Here is a 20,804-nt window from a genome sequence, read left to right on the forward strand (position 1 = left end):
TCACAGTTATAGTTCAGTGGATACAGATCTAGATACGGATTACGTTCTCTTTTATTCAACGTTGTACCGTGCATTTCTATGCAAATTTTCGATGGTTGAAAAAAAGAAAAAAAATCATTTATAAATATGAAAGTATCAATTTTCATTCTAATGGGCGAATTCCGGATCGTTACGCATTTATAATATGCACGGGTTTATGTTGAACAGCAGCTACCGGCGGTAACTTATTTCTTACTCTTCGATGTTTCCGTATTCCAATTATTGTAAAAACAGGGATCCGCGCGGTCTAATCGGATATTATGCTGGCTTCGTTTAACCGGCGTTTTCTTTACGGGAAACTCTTTCCCGTGATTAATTACGGATTCGAGAATTCAATCGACGCGTTCTTACCGAGAATTATGCTCCGACTTTTTTTTATATCCGATGAAAATAATAAGAAAATTCCCTGTAATTGTTTTCCTGCAACAACTGTATCCTCAAAGCTTTTTGTGAAAAATATGGACAATAATTATTATATTAATATTGGAATAACATTACGTTCTTTATCCGAATAATTTAATGTATGAATAAAAGATGAAGAATTATTCGAATGAAAAGTAAATTATTTGAGTTGAAAATGAAGAAGAATTATTCATAGTTTTCTTCTTAGTCGTTGTTCAAATAAATTATTCGACTGGAATGATGTCATTTAAATAATTATTCAAATAATAACCAACTCTAATACAGACTGATAAAAACATGGAAAATGAAACATTCACCATAAAATAAAATGTAAAAATGGTGGGGTTGCTGACGATTTCAGTGTACTGCTTAAGGGTGGACAGCGTTGCATAGTCCAACTGATTTAAAATAAATTGTACATTGTACTCTTGAATGGCGAACGCTGCGACACTGAATTTTTGGAGCTTGGTTTTCCTTTTGTGCCTTCCTTCGTCTCTCTCTCTCTCTCTCTTTTTTTCTCTCGGGATATCAACGCCAATGATCACGAACGTGATCGCCGCTTTTCAGCGTGGAACGCGACCGCGGTTTTCGGGCGTGCACGCTCGAACTCTCCCCAAACACGCCGCCATGCTGTTCAGCGGGAGAGTTGTTAACGTTCCACGAAGCCGTGTCGCAATGTTTGCCCGGTTAAACATTTCCTGTCTTCGGTGTTCTGATTCGCCGAAACCGAGACCCGCGTTTGCCCTGCGCCTCGGCCATTAAGTCCGCGAAAAAGTAGGCGGCGGGGGGGCGGGTGGCGGCGGAGGGCCCCGAGGTGGAGGGGGAGGGGGGGCCAGAGAGAAAAAGGGAGAAAAAAAATGAAACTTTTCCGGTAGGCGTGTGCGCCTCGCGATTGCATAATCGTCGGAGCGACGAGTGCCACGGGCGCCGCACGGTTTCTCTTAACCATCGGCGATCGATGGGAGAACCCGTCCCTCGCGATGTATTTAACGCATTTATATGCGGCTTTGGTAACGCCGCGCGAGACTTCTCTCCGGCTCTTGCCAAATCCCTGCGCAACCGGAGGAGGCTCAGAAATCCTCATAAATCGAGGAATACTATTAACCGTGTTACCATCGCGATTTTCTTCCGAACCGTCCTCCTCCTCCTCCTCCGCCGTCTCCTCCTCCTAGCCGGGGACACTTGTTCGAACACTAACAATAGAGCACCGACTATTTTCATCGGTGATATTCTCGCGGCGAGGTTCACGGACCTCCTACCAGCTCTTTCGTTGTCGCCAAAAATGTTGCTCCTCTCTCATTCCGGTACTCGTGATTCGACGACTGACAACGCGTCGCTCATTGTAAGGCAGAACTGCAGTAGGTGACTTCTGTTTTGAATAGTTTTGATTTATCCAATTGTAGCTCGAAACGTTCGAAAGACCAGTTTTTTCACTGTCGGAAAGCGTATTAACAGTCAATTCATTTTACGTGTATTAATTTTGTAAGTGCTGTTTTTTTATTTATTGTTGGTACAAATAATATTATATACTAATTCGGAATTACATAAATCTTCACATTTTTGCTTAATGTCACGTTGCAGTTGCAGCTACAAATAATTATTTCAATGAGAAGAAACAGAAGAAGATCGACGAAAATTTCTGAATAAATGGACTTGAAAGATTAATGACATAATAAGCAAAAATGTAGACTACCTTTTATATTTCATTTACTGATTTACTACAGATGTATAATATTTGGTAACGACACTGACAATTGAACTACTTTAATTATTATAAAAGTAACAGCATTTCCATACAACGTTGGGGGAAAAAAGGAAAAATATTACTTCCAAGCATAAAACGAGTGAATTCTCTGGTATAATTATGTGCCAACTGGTATCGGCTTTGAATTAGGCGTGATTAGATATGCGCAATAGAGTTAGAAAACGAGTATAATTTTATTAGAGGAAGATTTATAATTTTTGAGGTAATATCAATATCTCATTCAATATGTATCCCACGTAAGGTGTAGTTCACCGCTATTAGCATCGATGTGGACTCATTTTGACCCCATTATCGATACGAAATCAATTCAACATCGAAACAACATCATTGTCACCCGATCAGTTTGACGTCACGTTGCAACTAGTGATATTAAAACAGTGATTGAATATTAATAAATTCACACGTGTTTAATTCATTGTTACAACACAACAGGTTAGAGAAGGAAATTACAGCGTCTTTCGTTTATTTTCAAGCATCCTTAACGTTGTACTTATCGTATGAGACAATTCAAATTGTTTCATTTGATTCCAATTAGTGACTTATTTATTAAAATTAAACATATAAGGAACAGACGTCTTTGAAACACCACGAAACTTATCTCTTTTATATCGAACTTATAAGCACAAAGTTACTGGCTCCAGAACTTCATATATTATTTTATTCCGCTGGCAAGATTGAAATTAATTAAACATCCTATTATTACAATATATGCTAGAACAAAGAAGTTCATACAGAAATTTAACTGCAAAAACGTTCGTACAGTATCAAGAATTGCAAAAGAAAAATAGATGAGAAATCAGTCGGTAGTTTTAGTGTCAAAGAAATGCCATTTAAATCGCGAAGGTTGCTAACAGGGCACAGTAATTGGCCGCTCTGTCTCTACGTCATATATTAAGTTGGAAACGACAGAACTCGCGGGATGACGCGACATAAGGGGGGGAGAGGGACGCGCGATCGGCAGGATCGGACAATACGGAGCCACGCATTGTCGTTCGCCATCACAAAAGCCGGCATTGTGGCCGGTCGGTGAAATTTATCGATAATTCCGGGCGACGTAATAACGGAATCGGGAGTCTGCTTGAAAACAGCCGGGCCGGGACGGACGTACGGCGCGCGGAGAGTGGGGGGCGAAGGAGGGGTGATACTCGCGATGCAATTCCGAAAACTTCCGGTTGTTACTTCGTCGAGATACAGGAACAATGCTCCCTGGAGGCTGGCCGGGCGTTTCCGCGGGGTTCCGACCCACTGGGTGCCCCGGTATTCGACTCGTAAATACCATCAGTGTCGCGGTTTGGCATGTATATTTGACGATCGGGCCGATCAAATCGAGCCGTACGGCCGATACGCTAATGTGGCCAGCGGCCTACGCGCGGCCACTGGCTCTCTGCCACCCACATGCTCTGGCCACCGAGAGAACCGGGCGCAGAGAACGATTTCTGGTCGTGCGCGCGCGCGCGCGCGCGTTCACGGTTCAGCTGTTCACCGACGAAATCGCGGAAAACGCGCGCGCGACACGTGCTTCCGATCCCGCGTCGCTGAGGAAATCTGTTTCCTCCGAATTGTTCCACAAATCGAGAGACATAGTTCGAATTAATTCTTTGTAGACAATCGATTGATGAAAACAAATTTTTATTGGAAGCGTAGATTTTATTTAAAAATATTTACTGAAGTATTGGCGCAAAGATATGGTGTCAAGTGTATTTCTTTCACTATCTTGGTCTATTTAATAAATCTTAAATCATACTTTATTCGAAATATCTAGAGAATTCATCGGAAATATTCGAATAAAATATTATTCGAAATATTTGCTGAAATAGTGTGAAGCAAAAGTGTTGTCAGGGTTTCCTTTTTCGCAATTCTGAAAAATTCTATTTTTTAAATATATTAAGAAGTTTAAATGAACTCAATCTTGTCGTTCTTATAGAGCAACGTATGCAAATCAGTCGATTCGAATGTTCGTTAGGTTATATGTTAAGACTTTATCTGCCGGAAGCCTGTGAATATGTTTTTCCGTGATTGTGTCGTATGCGAAGGAAGCTCGATAATTTTCTTTTAAATGACAATGTCAGAAAATGTTGTTACGTAATATTAATTTAAATAGATGCTGAGTTATGGGTGAAATTTTGTAGAAAAGAGAGTATCGTTGGGTGAAATGTGAGGTTTTCGTACCGTCGTTCCCCCTGTTTAATGATAACAGACCTATGAAAATGGAAGATCGATCGAGAAGTTGTTGAAAAATTACTGAAAAATGGGACAATTCTTAATAAAAATAATTAAATTAAATAATTAATTTTAAACTCCTGATTCTTTGGAAAACCTATACTATAGTCATTGGAAATATAAATACACCGATAAAGAACCAAAAAATTTACTCCGGTAATTTATTCACATTTATCTCTTCTTTATCTCTCTTTCTCTCCCTCCCACCTCCGCGATCGAACTTCGACGTCCGATCATTTGGAAAATGAAGCGGCATCGTTCGAATTTAGCGGAAGCAACGTTCGAGGTGCGCGATACCCGGGTAGAGTGGGTGTAAGTGAAAGTAGTTTGAGTCAACGCAGGGATAATCGCATTATAATCGACGAATCTCGGGTCGCGAAAAACGTCGCGAAAAGTGGTCTACGGTCGATTAACAATCGTTCACGGGGATGGCGATACCGCGGCCGGTGGCGAGCCACCGGGGGAACCGGCCGATTATTTATGCGCGATCGAAAGTAAATCTGTCCAAACAATAGTCATCGTTTGCGGTGAGCGTGGGTTCTATCAGCGTGCTTGGGACTCGCGATTCCGCCGGCGTGCACCTGGCGTCGAATTAAAGGTGGAGGGATGCATGTGCGTGCTGGGGAACGGGGGAAACACCTACGACGACCGCGCGCGGACCGCGGGAAAGACGTCTCGCAGCCACATTTTTCTTCTTATGGTCACGCGACGGAGTCTTTGCGCTTTGTGGAAAACAATTAGCCGGATCGAATCGTTCCAATAACAAATACGGAAAGGTTTCTACAATTGTAGGATTATGTTCAGACGGTTTCGTTTGGTGCAATTATGTGCGAACAGTCGTCGCGAAATGTTTCTGTTCCTGTTTAATATATTTATGCGAATGTCAAGGTTATTTTATATTTATATTTAAAAGAATTTCAAGGTTATATTATATTTATTTTTATGGGAATGTCAACATTACTTCATCTGCAAAAGCACAGACGTGTAATGTTCATATTAATATGCCCGCTATAAGCTTGTGTGACCAACGCGATTTTTCACGACATAGTGCATTTAATACGTGTGAAATTGAATTTTGTAATTCACAGGACAATCACTATTTCACACAGATTTATTTTTTAAATCTAAATAAAAGTAATATTAAATCTAGCAAGAGGTAATAGCAGCGACTCACGTACATCCCTTCGTAAAAATTAAGCTGACGCGCAATCTATTAAGATTGTATGAAATATTAATTACAAAACTTGCTCCTATGAAACGATTTATTCGAGCATTTTCCATGGAAGAGACTGCTCCAAAATTTACTAAATTGAAAAATAAGAAATTTCATCTTGACCAAGGGATGATAGCGTTAAAGGTCTAATATACAGCACGAGAATTCACAGCTTCTTTTTTCCAACAATTTTAGCGTAAGTTATAACGGAATACGAAGCCTTTGATAAACCCAACCACGCGACGCTGACAGCAAGAACGTATTAAATAAAAAACGTAAAACACCTTTTTCAAATTGCAACGATGGCGCGATTATTCTGTAAAGACCTGTAAATTAACCGCCCTGTGCGTGCATCATGTACGTCGCATCTGGCGCCATCTCTCTCAAAAAACCTTCAACTTTTTATACACGCATGTGCAGACGTGCACATTGTACATGTGTGAAAATGTTAGAAAATAGAAAATTGTTTTCTAAGTCGGCTAACGTCCGATAAGAGATCGAACTGTACGGGGAACACCTACGTCGCCCGGGCGCTCGGTAAAGACGTTCCGTCGTCGCGGCCGTAAGTCTGGAATAAAAAGAAATCGTCGAGTTTACTGGCCGCGAGAGTCAAGTTTAGCCGTGATCCACGCCGTTTCTTTGCCTCGTGGGCCGGGACTCTCCCTCGGTTATGCGCCACCGCGCGAGACCCGGGGTGAAAGAGGACGCAAAAACGAGGAGTAGCGCGGCGACGGACGAGAAGGAGGAGGAGGAGGAGGAGGAGGAGGAGGCGGGGCGTGGAGGGAAGGACGGGAAAAGAGCAGAAAGGATATACCTACAGCGTCGATTGTTTTATAGGCCGGATAGCGATCGCGGTGAGAAATTATGACGGAGAGAAAGCGAACGATGAAAAATCGGCCGCGCGACCGACGAACGAACGGCTCTCTGCACGTGTCCCGATAAGCGGGCTGCTTCACCTATGGGCCCCCTCCTCTTCCCCCGCGTTCCCGGCCGGCATTAACCACGATCGGGAACAAGTGGCCGAAACCAGCAACCTGAAAGTCAAGTTTAGCAAGTTTCGTTCTGTCGGCTCGCGGGGCTCTCGCCTATTGTCTGAATTCCCAGCGGAGTCCGGTCGACGTACCCCTGCCACGAAAGAAACGCGCGCAGACTGTCGCCCGCGATCCGCTTAATCCTCGGATGATGTATGACCCCGAGCGAGGCTCGCACGGTGTTCGTCACAGACGAGGAGTCGGACCCCCGACAGGGTAATGGAGTCTCCGGGAAAACGTATACGAGCCGAGAGTCCGCGTCCGCGGGAGCGTCGTCCGATCCTGCTTCTATTCTCGATCGTTTTTTCACGCCGAAAGAACTACTGGGACCACCGTCCCCGCTCTATCCTTTGCCGGTGAAAAATGATACGAAACCTCTCTCGATCCATTTTGTTTTGCCATTCGGAGAAACACGTGTGCGCGGACAATCAAGCGCGACTTTGTGGCAAGAGTCGTCGTGGAATAAAATGAAAATTTCTCTGGTTTTATTCGATATCTTTGTGCGAATATGGACACCGGTGCTCTTGGGATAGAATAGATTGATTAAGCTCGATGTTTTGTAAGAATATCCAGTTGGAAGGTATCTTGAGATTAAGAAGAAAATTCTTAACGTAATTGAGATTAATGGTGAACAAAATTGACAAGCTATTTCGATCCGATAAGTCGTTAATTTTCTATTAATTTGTTAATACTATAGTGGCAGAATTTGTCATGGAGGAATAGACAGAAGAATGTATAAATATCATAGTGATCCCCTTGTACAGGGTTTTCCAATAAGGGCGGGTCAATTTTGAAATGGAATAAAACAGGCTGTGTATGAGGTATTAACGAATTTTTTTTTTATTTGAGAGGCCCGTGTATGCCATTTCATATGGAATATGACATCGTTCAAATGTCACCCGCGGCTTCGCACGGTGGCACGCATCCGAGAGGACCAATTATCAATAACTCTGCCGCATAACTCCGGCTGAATTTCAGCGATGGCCTGGACTATGTTGGCTTTGAGAGCGTCGGTTGATTGTGGCTTACTGGTACAGAACTGCGACTTCAGAAAACCCCACAAGAAGAAGTCTAGAGGGGTCAAATCGCAGGATCTTGGTGACCAATTCACGTCACCTCCGCGAGAGATAACCATACCTTCAAATTGTTCATGCAGAATGTCTGCCGTGTCGTTCACTGTGTGGCACGTAGCGCCGTCTTGCTGGAACCACATGTTGTTCACGTCCATATCGTTCAATTTGGGCCACAAGAAATTGGTTATCATGGATCTGTAACGCTCGTCGTTGACGGTAACAGCCTCACCAACGTCGTTTTGAAAAAAGTATGGGCCTATGACGCCGTCGGCACAAAATCCGCACCAAACAGCAACTTTTTGTGGATGCATTGCCACCTGGTGAATCTCATGTGAGTTGGAATTGTCCCATATACGGCAATTTTGCGTTGGAGGGTCGACTTTGAAGGGCTTGAAGCCCCGTCTACCATAAAATGGGCGTAACGCGCGCAACGTTTGCACTAACGAACACTTATTTTGATAATATAATTTTATCATTTGGAGGTGCTGCTCAATCGTGTAACTTGGCATGGTGATTTGGCATGACCGACTGAATTGTAAAAAACAGATTTCAACGACGCATTCAACATAACATGACCGCTACAGACTGTCAACATCGACCCGTCCCTATTGGAAAACCCTGTATAACAGATATAAGACATTGATATGAAAATATAAAATTAAACGAAATAATAAATCTATATGAAAATATAAAATTAAAAGAAATAAGAAATTTATATGAAAATATGAAATTAAAAAAAATATGAAATTTATATTACGCTTAAACATTGTTAACTTTTAAATAATGCGAAAAGAACGATGCTCCATTATCGCGCCATCCTACCCTATCTTTTAAACAGTCGCGGCGAAGGGTCATCAAAAGCGAAGAAATAGATGAAACAAAATGGCGCGCGATACATTTGACACGATTAGCCACCCCGGGGGTTAAACCGTAGCCAGAATCCTGCGGTCCGCGTTGTCCGATATTTCAATTATGTAGTTCGCCCTGCGCGTCGACCGTCTTACGTCCCGAGGGGTGCCACGAATTTCCAATTTTCAGCGTTGCCAATCTAAATTCTAATTTTCCAGTAGCCCGACGCAATCGTCGGCTACGCTTGTCGAATCTAATAAGAATATACTGTAACAAGCTAAACGGATTACATGGACTTTAAACCCCCTTGCACTATAATAACGAGGCAGACTCGCGATACAGATTTCATGAAAGATCTACTAAGATCTACTAAATATGAACATTATTAATTCCTTCTACATCGAGATAGAGATAGATTCTTCTCTTATCATGGTCTACAAACAAAAGTACATAAGACAATGAAAGAAACAAAAATTGTTTGGCTCTATTATTAAAAATATTAAGGGCAAATAAGTGCTAATCGACGCAGCGAGAAAGGACTTGTAGTGCAAAGGGTTAATGGATACGGCTATACAGCTGCCACGAAACCGCGTTCCCCGTATATACGAAGTAAAATAAACGGTTCGCGATCAAACGCAACAGCGAGATTCTTAATCAATAAATAGGTTGTTCTGGTTGTCTACGCGGGGCTGGGTTATCGAGGGCATTTCTCGACGATAGTGGCCCGTAGATCGTCACGTGGAATTGCTTCGAGATTTCCGTTCGTGTTCCAACGCGAAAGGAACTCGATACGTTAGCCGTGTCCAGGTAAAATTAGACGGTATGCTGCTCGAGGACTGGGCCGATTTCTTTTTAGTAAAATATGCAACTATCTTTCATAAATTATAGTACGAATCGATAGCGTTCTCTTGTTGCTGGCTCTCTTGCGGAAACTGGTCGCTGAACCTTACTTTCGTTCGATCTGAACTGGGAAATATCTTTCGCATCGCCGATTTATTGTCTTCCGGATTCTTTGTTCATATCTAGAAGCATCCGCGCGGAGTGATCTTATACTATGACCAAAATCGAAATCATAAATTATGGTAGTGGCTGAGAAACGTCTTTATTCGATCAACAATATGGTTCAAACTACGACGTTCATTGTTGTTATACAACGAGAATTAATTGCGTACAACAAACTTCGACTATACTCCAATCATTGGTGTAATGGCCTATCAGAAAGTTAGCCTTGTTAAGTATATATTTATTAACGTCCAAATATGGTGGGTGTAGAATGTATTCATACGTCGATTGATTTTGAACAGAACTTTACATTGTTGAGGTTTATTGATCGATTTTGGCGTGGTAATAAATTGGTACGCGCTATTTGTATTCTGTCGCCTTTGCATATTTGAATTATTTGAATTATTTGAATTATTCGTATTATTTGAATTATTCGTATTATTCGTATTATTTGAATTATTCGTATTATTTGAATTATTCGTATTATTTTCATTATTCGCATTATTTTAATTATTTCTATTATTTGTATTATTCGTACTATTCGAATTATTTGTATTCGCATAAGAGATACATTATAAAAAATGTATCAAATATTTTCAATATCAGCGAAAATCAATAACAATAATCTAAACTTCCAGTTGTAAAAATCTGTTCACCTAGGCACAACTAACAAGCAATAAGAAAATCAGTGAACGCCGATTACGCGACCCCATTTCGTCCCTCCGCGTGCTCGAATCAATGAAATCCGACTGTACAACACATCGTTTTCTATTACAGTAATTCCTTCGCCAATTTCGTGTGTATTTTTCGAAGTATCTGTTCCAGTGAACAACCACTCCGTATTCGTTTATATATATGAGGCTGTTTCGTGAGCCGTGGTTTTCTACCACACGTCATTATTTCTGCTTGCGAAAACAAGTCGAAAAGAACAATCAAATATTGAGAAAAATTGAGTTCGGAGATATGTGTCGGTGTTCGCGTGCGTTCGTACTTCAACGTTCGCGGGAAGTAGAATCGTCCAGTCATGACCAGACAGGTCCTGTTTGACTGAGATTCCTATCTAATACTACTTGGGGGAACAAATGTTATTTCTAACTTTTTAGAATGAATCTTCATAATAATAGATTCAAGAATGTCATGGATAATAGATTTAATAATAATACATCAGATGTAGTAATATAGTTAATAATAATATATCACATATAGTAATATATTTAATAATAATATATCAGATGTAGTAACATATTTAATAATAACATATCAGATGTAATAAAGTGATTAATTATAATAATGTATTTAACAATAATTGACTGACGAAATTTGGAAAAGGATTTAAGTAATGATATTCAAGCCAAATTAGGTCACCCAAGATTTTCCTCTGTTTTTAACGATATAAAATATATCAATGGCACAATTTGTATAATTTCGAGGGTGGATATTTCACCTATAACCTTGACATAACCACAACAAAATCTATACAAATATCCCCTCATTTAAAATGACAAAAACAAGCGAAGAACACGACTTTCTCACATCGTTCTGTCACACCAAGTACATTAATATTAAACAAGAAGATATTAAAGTCGTTGTCCAACAGGCTGGTATCACCGTCACCTAAAAAAAGCTTCAAGCTACGCATCAAGCATACTTCGAGCACAACTCGTATTACGTTTCAAGTGGTCTTCAAGCATATAACCGCCACTGCAACACGCCAATACATCGCTCGTAATATTTGTAATTCGTACTAAATCAATATATTAAAGTTCTCGTTACGTTACCTAGAGAGCGAGAGAGAGAGAGAGAGAGAGAGAGAGAGGAGACGTCGATCTATCGAGCAGCGGTATAAATATTCAACCAACAACCACTTTTCAGTGGCAATCAAATCGATGATAACCTTATACTACCTGAGCAGCCGTTTCATAATAGGTACTCTTGCCTTAAACGTTTCCAACCCCTGGTTCGAAGCTGTGGGGGTGCGAAAAAGTATAGAAGAAAGAGAGAGAGAGAGAGAGAGAGAGAAGGAGAGATTAAATTGGCGGAAAAGAGAGGAGGAGAAAGGTGGTGGCAAAAGGTGTCGCCGGGGCCAGTAAGAGAAACAGCGAAAGAGAGAAAGAGACAGAGAAAGACAGAGAAAGAGAGTGAGAGAGAGAGAGAGAGAGAGAGAGAGAAAGAGAGGAGGCGTAAGAGCGGGCACACACAGGGTGGCGGAGGCGGCAATGTGGATCGGCGCGGCGCGGCTTGGCGCGGCGAGGCGAGAGGCGTTCGGGGGAAGTAGAGTCGAGGGAAGGGAATAAAGTAGGGTTAAGGGGCCGGGTGCGGAGGGCCGCGGCGGTATCGGCGGTGCCCCGGCGGGCAGAGGGGTGGCCCTCCTGTGCCACGGCGGGGCGGCGCAGGCAGAAGTGGACAGGCAAGCGATTCAACCTCCTTTCACTTTCAACGAGCGAGCACCGCGCTTGCTCGCTCGCTCGCTCGCCGACGTGTTTCATGCGACCACGACGGATAGCAAACACTTCGTACGAAAATAGGCAACGCCGCCATTTTAGCCGCGTGGCCGCCCTATAAATTGTGAACCGTTCGAAATCCTCCCTCGATCGCACACCGTGACCCTGTGGATCGGCCGTCGTCGTCCACCTCCTCGTCGTCGTCGTCGTCGTCGTCGTCGTCGTGGACACCTCCTCCTCGGAAATCTTGCCACATCGAGGACTTCGTGAACCGGCGATTGGTCGAATACCTTTTATGGCTGGATGCTTTCGACGTTCTCTTTCTGTTTCTGCTCTTCTTTATTTCTTTCGATCCTCTGTTTTTTCTTTCGTTATTCCGTATTCCTTTCGTTGCGGCCTGCCTAGAGACGAAGCCGTCCGACGATCCTTGACACTGATGGACTGCTGATTCGGTTCGAAGATCCGGCGAATTCTATGCCGTTTTCGGGAGACGTCTCTTTCGCTGCACAAGACTGTGATGTTAATAATTGTAATGGTAATCATTTGTTCGTGGGTGAAAAAGTCAATTCTATTAGGGGGAGGAGTGAAAGAGATTTTGCACAGCCGTCGCACAAGTATAATATATATTAATTACATTAATTATAAGAATAATAATAATATAATATATATATATAGAGGGAGAGAGAGAGAGAGATACAATACAGAAGTGACAGAAAACGTAAGAAATAGTGTAATATATCAAGAATAACAGATAAAGTAAATATATAAATATATTATATCCATTACACTGATATACAATACTTAAACATACAAATATATATAATATCCAATATATAATACATACTACATAAATAAATATATCTAGAAAAAAAAGATTAGGTACTATGCTAATTAATAGAAAATTTTATTAATATAAAAATTAGGTTGCACTTCAAAAATTCCTTTCAGAAAATATTAGGAAAATTCGTATAAAATGGAAAGCGACACCTAAGCAGTCTTTAGACATTCTTTTAGACACTCCCACGCCGAAAGGGTAGTTTCTGTTTAGAACCCCTATGGCTCGATCGATGGACAATAGACGCTGGCAAAGTTCTGGCCGATCTTCGTCGCGGATCCGCAAAATGTTCGCTGGCCGTGGGTCCGTAATCTTAATGTACGCCGCTGCTACCGTGCGTTTTAATCCCTCGCAGACGAGGGGGATCCATATCGAGTTCCGCCGCTAGGCCACTTCCGGCCCCGAGACCACACATCTGGGGATCCCTTGTTTACAATACCGACCTTAACTCGGGAGATGCAGTAATGCACTTGATTCGGGAACCGAGACTTCTAGAACGCTATTTACTTCGGACACACGCACACTGTTTTGTATCCGTTTCAATCGATGCGCGCACCTTTTGACTTTTACACCAGGTGGTTCGAAAGCACCAGTCAAACATCGAATTCGTGAGATTAAAAAGTAAAGAGCAAATTTAGGTGGCTGAAGAAAAATTAGACGATTTTTGCTACGCTTATTTTTACTTCAAATATTTTAATATTTTCATTCAAACATTTACTTTAATATTTCAAAGTAACAGTTTCTCCCATCGGTTACAGGAAAAACGAACCAAGTACAATTTTCTTTCTTCTATAATTTTACTGAATTGAAATTGCTACACCAATATAATAGGTTAGTTTTAATCCTTTCCACGGTTTTTCTACCGAAAGAAGCATTTTATTTATTAGAACATTAATATTTATAGCATGGGGTTGATTACCCTGTGAACAGTAACATCAACGTCATCAATTTTTCTCGACTATATTCGACTTGTAATAAAGTTTAAAACTCGTAGGAATTTATAGAAAACTTAACAAACCCCGTGCATATTCGAAACAGCGAGTTCGCCTGCTTCTGTAAACTCCGGCAGTCGATAACCCCTTGCACTACAATAACGAGTCCGACTCGTGATAAAAATTTCATGCACAATCTACTAAATATAAATAATTATCAAATTATTTCAAATCGAACCCAAATTTAATTCCTCTATTATCAAAGTACAGAAACGAAAGTAAATAAGGACAATACAAGAGATTGGAGTTGTCCAGTCCTATTAAAGAAAGTATTAACCCTCTTAGTGTACCGAACAGCGATATATCGTTGTCGGCTATTGTTGGAAAGATAGTTCTCTTAATATTTTTATTAAACAACAATTTCATTTCTTATTTCTTCTCCCTTTTTGAATTTTGTATTTATCAGGCTTTTCAAAATTCTTGCAATTTCTTTCCGAAACTTTATCAAACTTCGTCAAACGAGTTTGAAACATTTCGCTCAGAGACAGACTCTCTTCGCCGGTACTAAGAGGGTTAAGAATGAATAAATTGCTAATTAACGCAAAATGAAAGGAACCGTAGTGCAAGGGGTTATAAGGAGCAGGATCGCGCGCGAGCAACAAGTGCGCGGTCTCGGATTCGTTCGCGTCAAAAGCCGCGCGCGCTCGCTTCGAATCAACACGGGCGTATTAGCTTTAGCGGTGGTGTAGTACGCGCGGAGCATGTTAACAGGTTGTTCGCGGCGGTAAATCGCGAGCAATAAATAATCAGTGTTGGCAGTCGCGGCGTTTCTCTTTCGATAGCGACGCGCGTCGAACGTGCCAAAAAACACCTGCGGCATTCGTAGGTGGAGACGATGTTGCACGCGGTCGGCCGGTGTCTCGGTGGATATTAGCGGGCGATCTCGACGATCGAGAAACGGAGCAGCAGCAGCACGGTCTGCGGGAACAGGAGCAGGAGCAAAGCTGTCGAGCTTTTTGTCCTCTCGCCGGCGCAATTAGGCCCCGGCTTCCGCCTTCGTGTTACGGCGAACTTTGCATAGTCAAGGCCGCTCGCGGCTGCTGGCTCCCGCGTGCTCGCGAAATTGCCCCGGACGATCTCTCGGCGCGCCACGAGCGTTCCTCGAAAATTAATAACGCGAAACCGTGCTACCGGTCGGCTAATGTTTCCGAGATAATAAAGATTTCACTGGGGGGCCATCTCAATGGCGCGAATATAAGAGGGACGCGCGACGCGACGCGACGTATCGACCGAATGATCGCGTCTTCTGGTTCGCGGGAATTTACGCGCGCGGTAAAACGTAGGATCCGATCGTAAAATGTAAGGAGTCCGTTAACTCGCGCGTGGAGCAGGAAAAAGTTTTTCATCAGGGATAAAGAAAAAAGGGCTTGGAGGAGATCTCGGAGGAGGTGGGCTCTCGACAAGCTAGTGGAATGGTGATGCTAATGCGATCGTTTTCTGTTACAGCCGTGCGGGCGGACCGAATGCGAGGCGGTAGGAACAAATTCGGCCCAATGTACAAGAGGGACCGAGCGCGAAAGCTCCAAATGTTGAGGCAACGGCAGCTGGCACTGCAAACGATACGCGGCAGCCTCGGTGATCCATCGAACTATCCCTCCGCCGTAACGCCTTTCCTGCATATTAAACAGGAGATCCAAATACCTCAGGTCTCGAGTCTAACGTCTTCTCCAGATTCGAGTCCATCCCCCGCAGCCGTGGCCGCTGGTCTGGTCACGACACAGGCTGGCAGCGGAGCTGGTCAGCACCAACTGATCGCACCGTCCACCCAGCCAAACATTTCTGGCGGTAATCACCTGCACAACCTCAACCCCGGCCTGGATAGCAAGCTGTGGGCCGCCAACTCCACCACCCTAAGTCCCAAGCCCTTCAACTTCGGCGAACAGTCCACGCAACCCCACGGTGCCGCCGGCTCCGCGCCCTCGACCGCCGCCTTGAAAACTAGTCCGATGATAAGAGACTTCGTGCAAACGGTCGACGATCGCGAGTGGCAGGCGTCCCTTTTCGGACTGTTGCAAAACCAAACGTACAATCAGTGTGAAGTGGACTTGTTCGAATTAATGTGCAAAGTGCTCGATCAGAATCTGTTCTCGCAGGTGGACTGGGCTAGGAATTCGGTGTTCTTCAAAGATCTCAAGGTGAGTGGCTACAACTGATCCGCGACTGTAATTCTAAGGCGTCGTTTATCGATTCTGAATATCTCAATCGTTCAGTCGACGGGAACTAAAATGCTATCGTTCTTTATAACAAATCTTGGCTTCACTTCCACGTGTTTTTGAACACCTTGCTGTACTTTAACGAGTTTCAATTTTAATATTCAAATTTTATTCTCTTGTCACGAATAGTTGAATATTCAAGTATATATAAGTACAAAATAAAGATTCCTTTTTCTGCTAAGAAATTAGTGCGATAGGAAAAATTCTAGTCATAGCACTTGTAAAGAAAATGATACGGCAAAGGGGTTAACGATCTTGGTAACATTTAATTCGGTCGAACAAGTCGCGATAAAAATTAATCTGAAATACTAGAAAATCAACCCCTATAATGCTCGCAACATCAGAGTAATTTAATTAATGTAACCGAAACTATGAAATTAAAATTTACTATAGCAAATATTAGTTTAACTTTATCGTGTTCTAAAAATCGTGACAGTATTCAGGTTGCTCGCCGAACATATTGTAATTACAATAACGCAGAATTCTTTCTCGGTTCTATTTTTTAAAAATGTTTGCATGAAACCGAGCGGTCCGATAATCAATTAATAACAATAAAAAATAATGATCTCCGATTCACAATGAACTATAAAAGTAGTCCAAACGGGTTGCATTGATAGCTGGAACAATTTTCAAATGCCACTCGTGTAACGTTTCTCGTCCGCGTCGAATTTCAATTTCTGCAGCGCCGCCATTTTGCGAACCAAACGACACCTTTTGAGCAGCCAAAGAGTGGTCCTTGCCGCGATTGCAGCCAATAACGTATAAAACCGCGTACTTTCACAAACTGCGTTTTAACGGCCGGTTACGTAATTTTTGATTCTTAATTGCATCACTTCGTAAAATAGCGGAGAACATTTTTTTGTCGCACGCGATAATACCGTTGGCTCGCAGGCGTGATATTTTTCGAATCGAGTTTGTCAACGGCGTCGAACAGCTTTCTCGGTTCTTTTTTTTTTTGTCATCGCGAACATAATCTAATTACGAGGCAAATCACACGATCTGCATAAAGACGGTGGGAATTTAAATTCTAACGCCGCGGTCGACTGATAAAACGCGGACACGGGGAACATTCAAATAAAAACGGAGCGGCGCACGGCCGATGGCGTTGCACTTTCTTCGCGCGATAGCGTTTTATTGAAACTAGAACGCGGTGTGAAACGATTATTGAAGAATCCAGAGAAAACACTTAATACGAATAAAAATATTCGATCGAGTTTCGTTCGATGTCTTCGAGGCTCCGCCTGACCATTTGAGCGCCAAGAAACGTAGTCTGTCGTTCTGAATCTCTTCGCGGCATACGTCATCGGTGTGTAGGCAGTTGCGATAGAGATGCCACCGTTTTAGCAGATCCATCGATCGACGATCTTTTTTTTCTTTTCTTTGCTTCGCGGTCGAGAGAAAACTCGGAATGATACGCGAACGATTCCTGCGCGTGTATATGTTATATTTAACGAACGGTGGCTGTAGAAGTATCGTTATCGAACGATAAAAATTTTAACGAATTTTAAACCGTTGTTGGGAATCTTTTCAAGAGAAGTTAGTTCTTACCGATAAATAACTCGTCGCTGGCCTGTTGGTGGTATGAGCGGGGATGTGAGGTAACCAACAGCATTGCACAATCACTGAATGATTTCAAGCATCGCCTCATATCTAGGTCATAACAAGATACGTTTCTGGGTTATGGCGGTTGCCCTAAAGCAGGCCCATGTTAATTATAAACTGCCTGCTTAAACATTTCTACAGTTTTTTCATATTTTATTATACACATATATACACACTATACATATATATATAAACAACGGTGTAAAAATACCTGCCACGGTTTCGAGTCCTACTTTTAATATTCTCTAGACAATACGAAACGTAAATACAATAGTTTCTGCAATTTTATAAACTGCACGCAACAGAACACAGTGTACAATAGATTTTACAAAAATGGACAATGAATCGTTATCGCGAGAAAGTGTGTTCGACGGCAAGACTAGTTTATTTATTTATTCGTCGAATTGAATGATACGCTGCGAAATTTTTGCGCGATGATATAATTCATCGCAAACGTGTATCTAACAGTTTATTAAATTGTTTGAAAGGTTGACGACCAAATGAAGCTACTGCAACACTCCTGGTCGGATATGTTGGTGCTCGACCACCTCCATCAAAGGTTACATAATAATCTACCTGACGAGACCACACTTCATAATGGCCAAAAGTTTGATCTCCTTTGTCTCGGCCTACTTGGAGTTCCTTCCCTGGCGAATCTTTTCAACGAGCTGTCGACGAAACTTCAGGAACTCAAATTCGATCTTTCGGACTACATATGCATAAAATTCCTGATGCTGCTCAACCATGGTAAGCCGATCAACAACGTTTGAGTTCATAATAAAAAAAGAAAAAACTAACGTGAAATCTATTTCCGTCGATAATTTCGGACGGGGGATACGGCAATTGACAACAACAAAATTTTCATTGGATTGTTTAGAAGTTCGTGGACTAGTGAACAAGAAACATGTGCAAGAAGGTCATGAACAAGTTCTACAAGCTCTTTTGGATTACACGTTGACATGTTATCCATCTGTAACGGTACGTTTTACGTGTTTCTCTATTGTTTCCATTTTTATATTTTCATCTCTTTCTTGTGTTATTGATTTGTACGATTTGATAACAATTTATGATGTTTTTCTTTTTGTTGTGAACAGGATAAATTTAACAAGCTGCTAGCAGTATTACCCGAAATTCATGTGGTAGCAAGCAGGGGAGAAGATCACCTTTACCAGAAGCACTGTAGTGGCGGAGCACCGACTCAAACTCTTCTCATGGAGATGCTTCATGCTAAAAGAAAATGAAACGATAGATTCGTTTGGCAGCATTGCCATGAGTTAGTCTATTGCTATATCTCAAAAATCACGATAGAGCCCCTTACTGTCAAAGTGGACCTCAAGTACCTATTAAGAGCTAACGCCGCTTAGGTATTGGACCAAGTTGAGGGGCCCTGGTTCATAAAATACCTATGCAAAAAACAAATCGAGTATAGACGTACACATATATACATAATATATGTACTATAAACTGTATCTAAATATATAAACATAATGACATATATTTTCTATATTTGATGTTGAAGTTTTAGAGATGTATCCATGGAGAATTACTACCCCTGTTGGTGGGTACAAGCGCAGGGAAACAGTAAGCAAGATGCCTTGAAAACAGTACAAAGGGTGATTAACAAAATATTGGTCAAAGGGCAGGCAACTTTTGTCTAAATAAGCAAAGCTATTTTTCTAATACTAGAAGCGATTATTTTTAAGCATATACCACTGAAGCCTTGCTCTCATTTTGAACGAAAAAAAGAAAGAAACGATATCCTAATAGCAACACAAACGAACGAAGATTAAAGGAAATAAAAGATAAAGGAAAGAATTTGCCGACTCTACGGTCAATCGTGCTTCTTGCAAGGGATTCAATGGGTATAGTTGATCGACAGTAAAATTTCATGTGATATACTTATATATACATATATATGTCGCACGGCCACCTGGGCATCCTTAGAACTTCCTAATTAAAAACAAAATCTGCATTTTGTCACACTTGCACACAGCAGGGCTATTATATTGTAAATACTAGTTAACACATTCCAATTATGTTGTAAAGTATAAATCATGTTAAATATGTAATTATAATATTTTGTGTATAGTTTAATGAAATAAATATATTTCTGTTGCTTACTGAGAAAAAAATCATTAGCTACTTAATGTCTTCACTAATTTAGAACTTTATTCATGTATTTTCTCTTTTATTATTTTTTCAAATAGGTGGCGGAAAAAAATAACCACGAAAAATGCGATATTTTATTACTGTATATTGTATCATAATAAAGATTCTGTTTAAGAAATGAAAGAATCATTGGAGCAAGGTTTATGTGGTCCTACATTATCTAGCGATTATTAACTAAGTATATAAGATCAATATTGTCTTATCGCAATTGTTAAATAGATAAATATTTACTGAATGTTAAGGTAGCGATCGAACCGTAGTAATTTTTCACTAATAGATTATTATTATTATTATTGTTTAGTCAATAGTCAGAAACTTTTCAGTGCTGTGAAGGTTGTCTTTTCGACGCCTGTGGTATCTAAGCCATCGGTAATTACACGTGCTAGATTCGAGGCTCAAGTGTGGCAACAAGAACAGAAATCTTTGCTCGTACTGGTAGGCTGGTAGTACCACCCTTTGCAACTCCTACTGTTTATATCCTCTATCAAAGAAGTACCTGGAAAAAATGCTATTTTACTACTTTCACTTTTCCACCGACTTCGTAATAAGATATTAAATATAGATATAAATGATTCGTTGATGTACGTAACAAAAAAAAATAATGAAAGAAAAACTCGATGCCACATTAGATTAAGAATCAAGTGTTGAATCAAATCAGGAGGAGTTAGCTGCGAGTATTACTACCATGGAAGAATACAAATATAAATAAATAAATAAGTATATATATATATATATATAAAAAATATATATATATTTATATACACGTATATATTTTCGAAAACATGCATGTACTTATCGTGTGAGTAAAGATTTGTGTCCACGGTCAAAAAATTTTTGAAATCTTCAATATAGATACAAAATGTAATCAATCAACGTGTTCCCAAATTTTCAAATCGTCTGGTTCTTTTAAAAAATCAATTGATCAAACTAAAGAGATGTTTGCATTATTATCGGTCAT

The 20,804-nt window shown here is 41.1% G+C and overlaps 1 protein-coding gene across 1 annotated transcript in view; it reads left to right on the forward strand.

Moving 5' to 3' along the window:
- Ftz-f1 (ftz transcription factor 1) overlaps window positions 1–20,578 on the forward strand; it is a 38,800-nt gene extending 18,222 nt beyond the window's left edge. Inside the window, 5 exon segments of the mRNA XM_078184877.1 lie at window positions 15,309–15,997; window positions 18,166–18,424; window positions 18,555–18,655; window positions 18,772–18,819; window positions 18,821–20,578. Coding sequence (XP_078041003.1) covers window positions 15,309–15,997; window positions 18,166–18,424; window positions 18,555–18,655; window positions 18,772–18,819; window positions 18,821–18,955 — 1,232 coding nt within the window. The 3' untranslated portion in view covers window positions 18,956–20,578.
- The last annotated feature ends 226 nt before the right edge of the window (window positions 20,579–20,804 follow it).

The sequence above is a fragment of the Augochlora pura genome, chromosome 7, assembly GCF_028453695.1.
Source record: "Augochlora pura isolate Apur16 chromosome 7, APUR_v2.2.1, whole genome shotgun sequence".
Lineage (NCBI taxonomy): Eukaryota > Metazoa > Arthropoda > Insecta > Hymenoptera > Halictidae > Augochlora > Augochlora pura.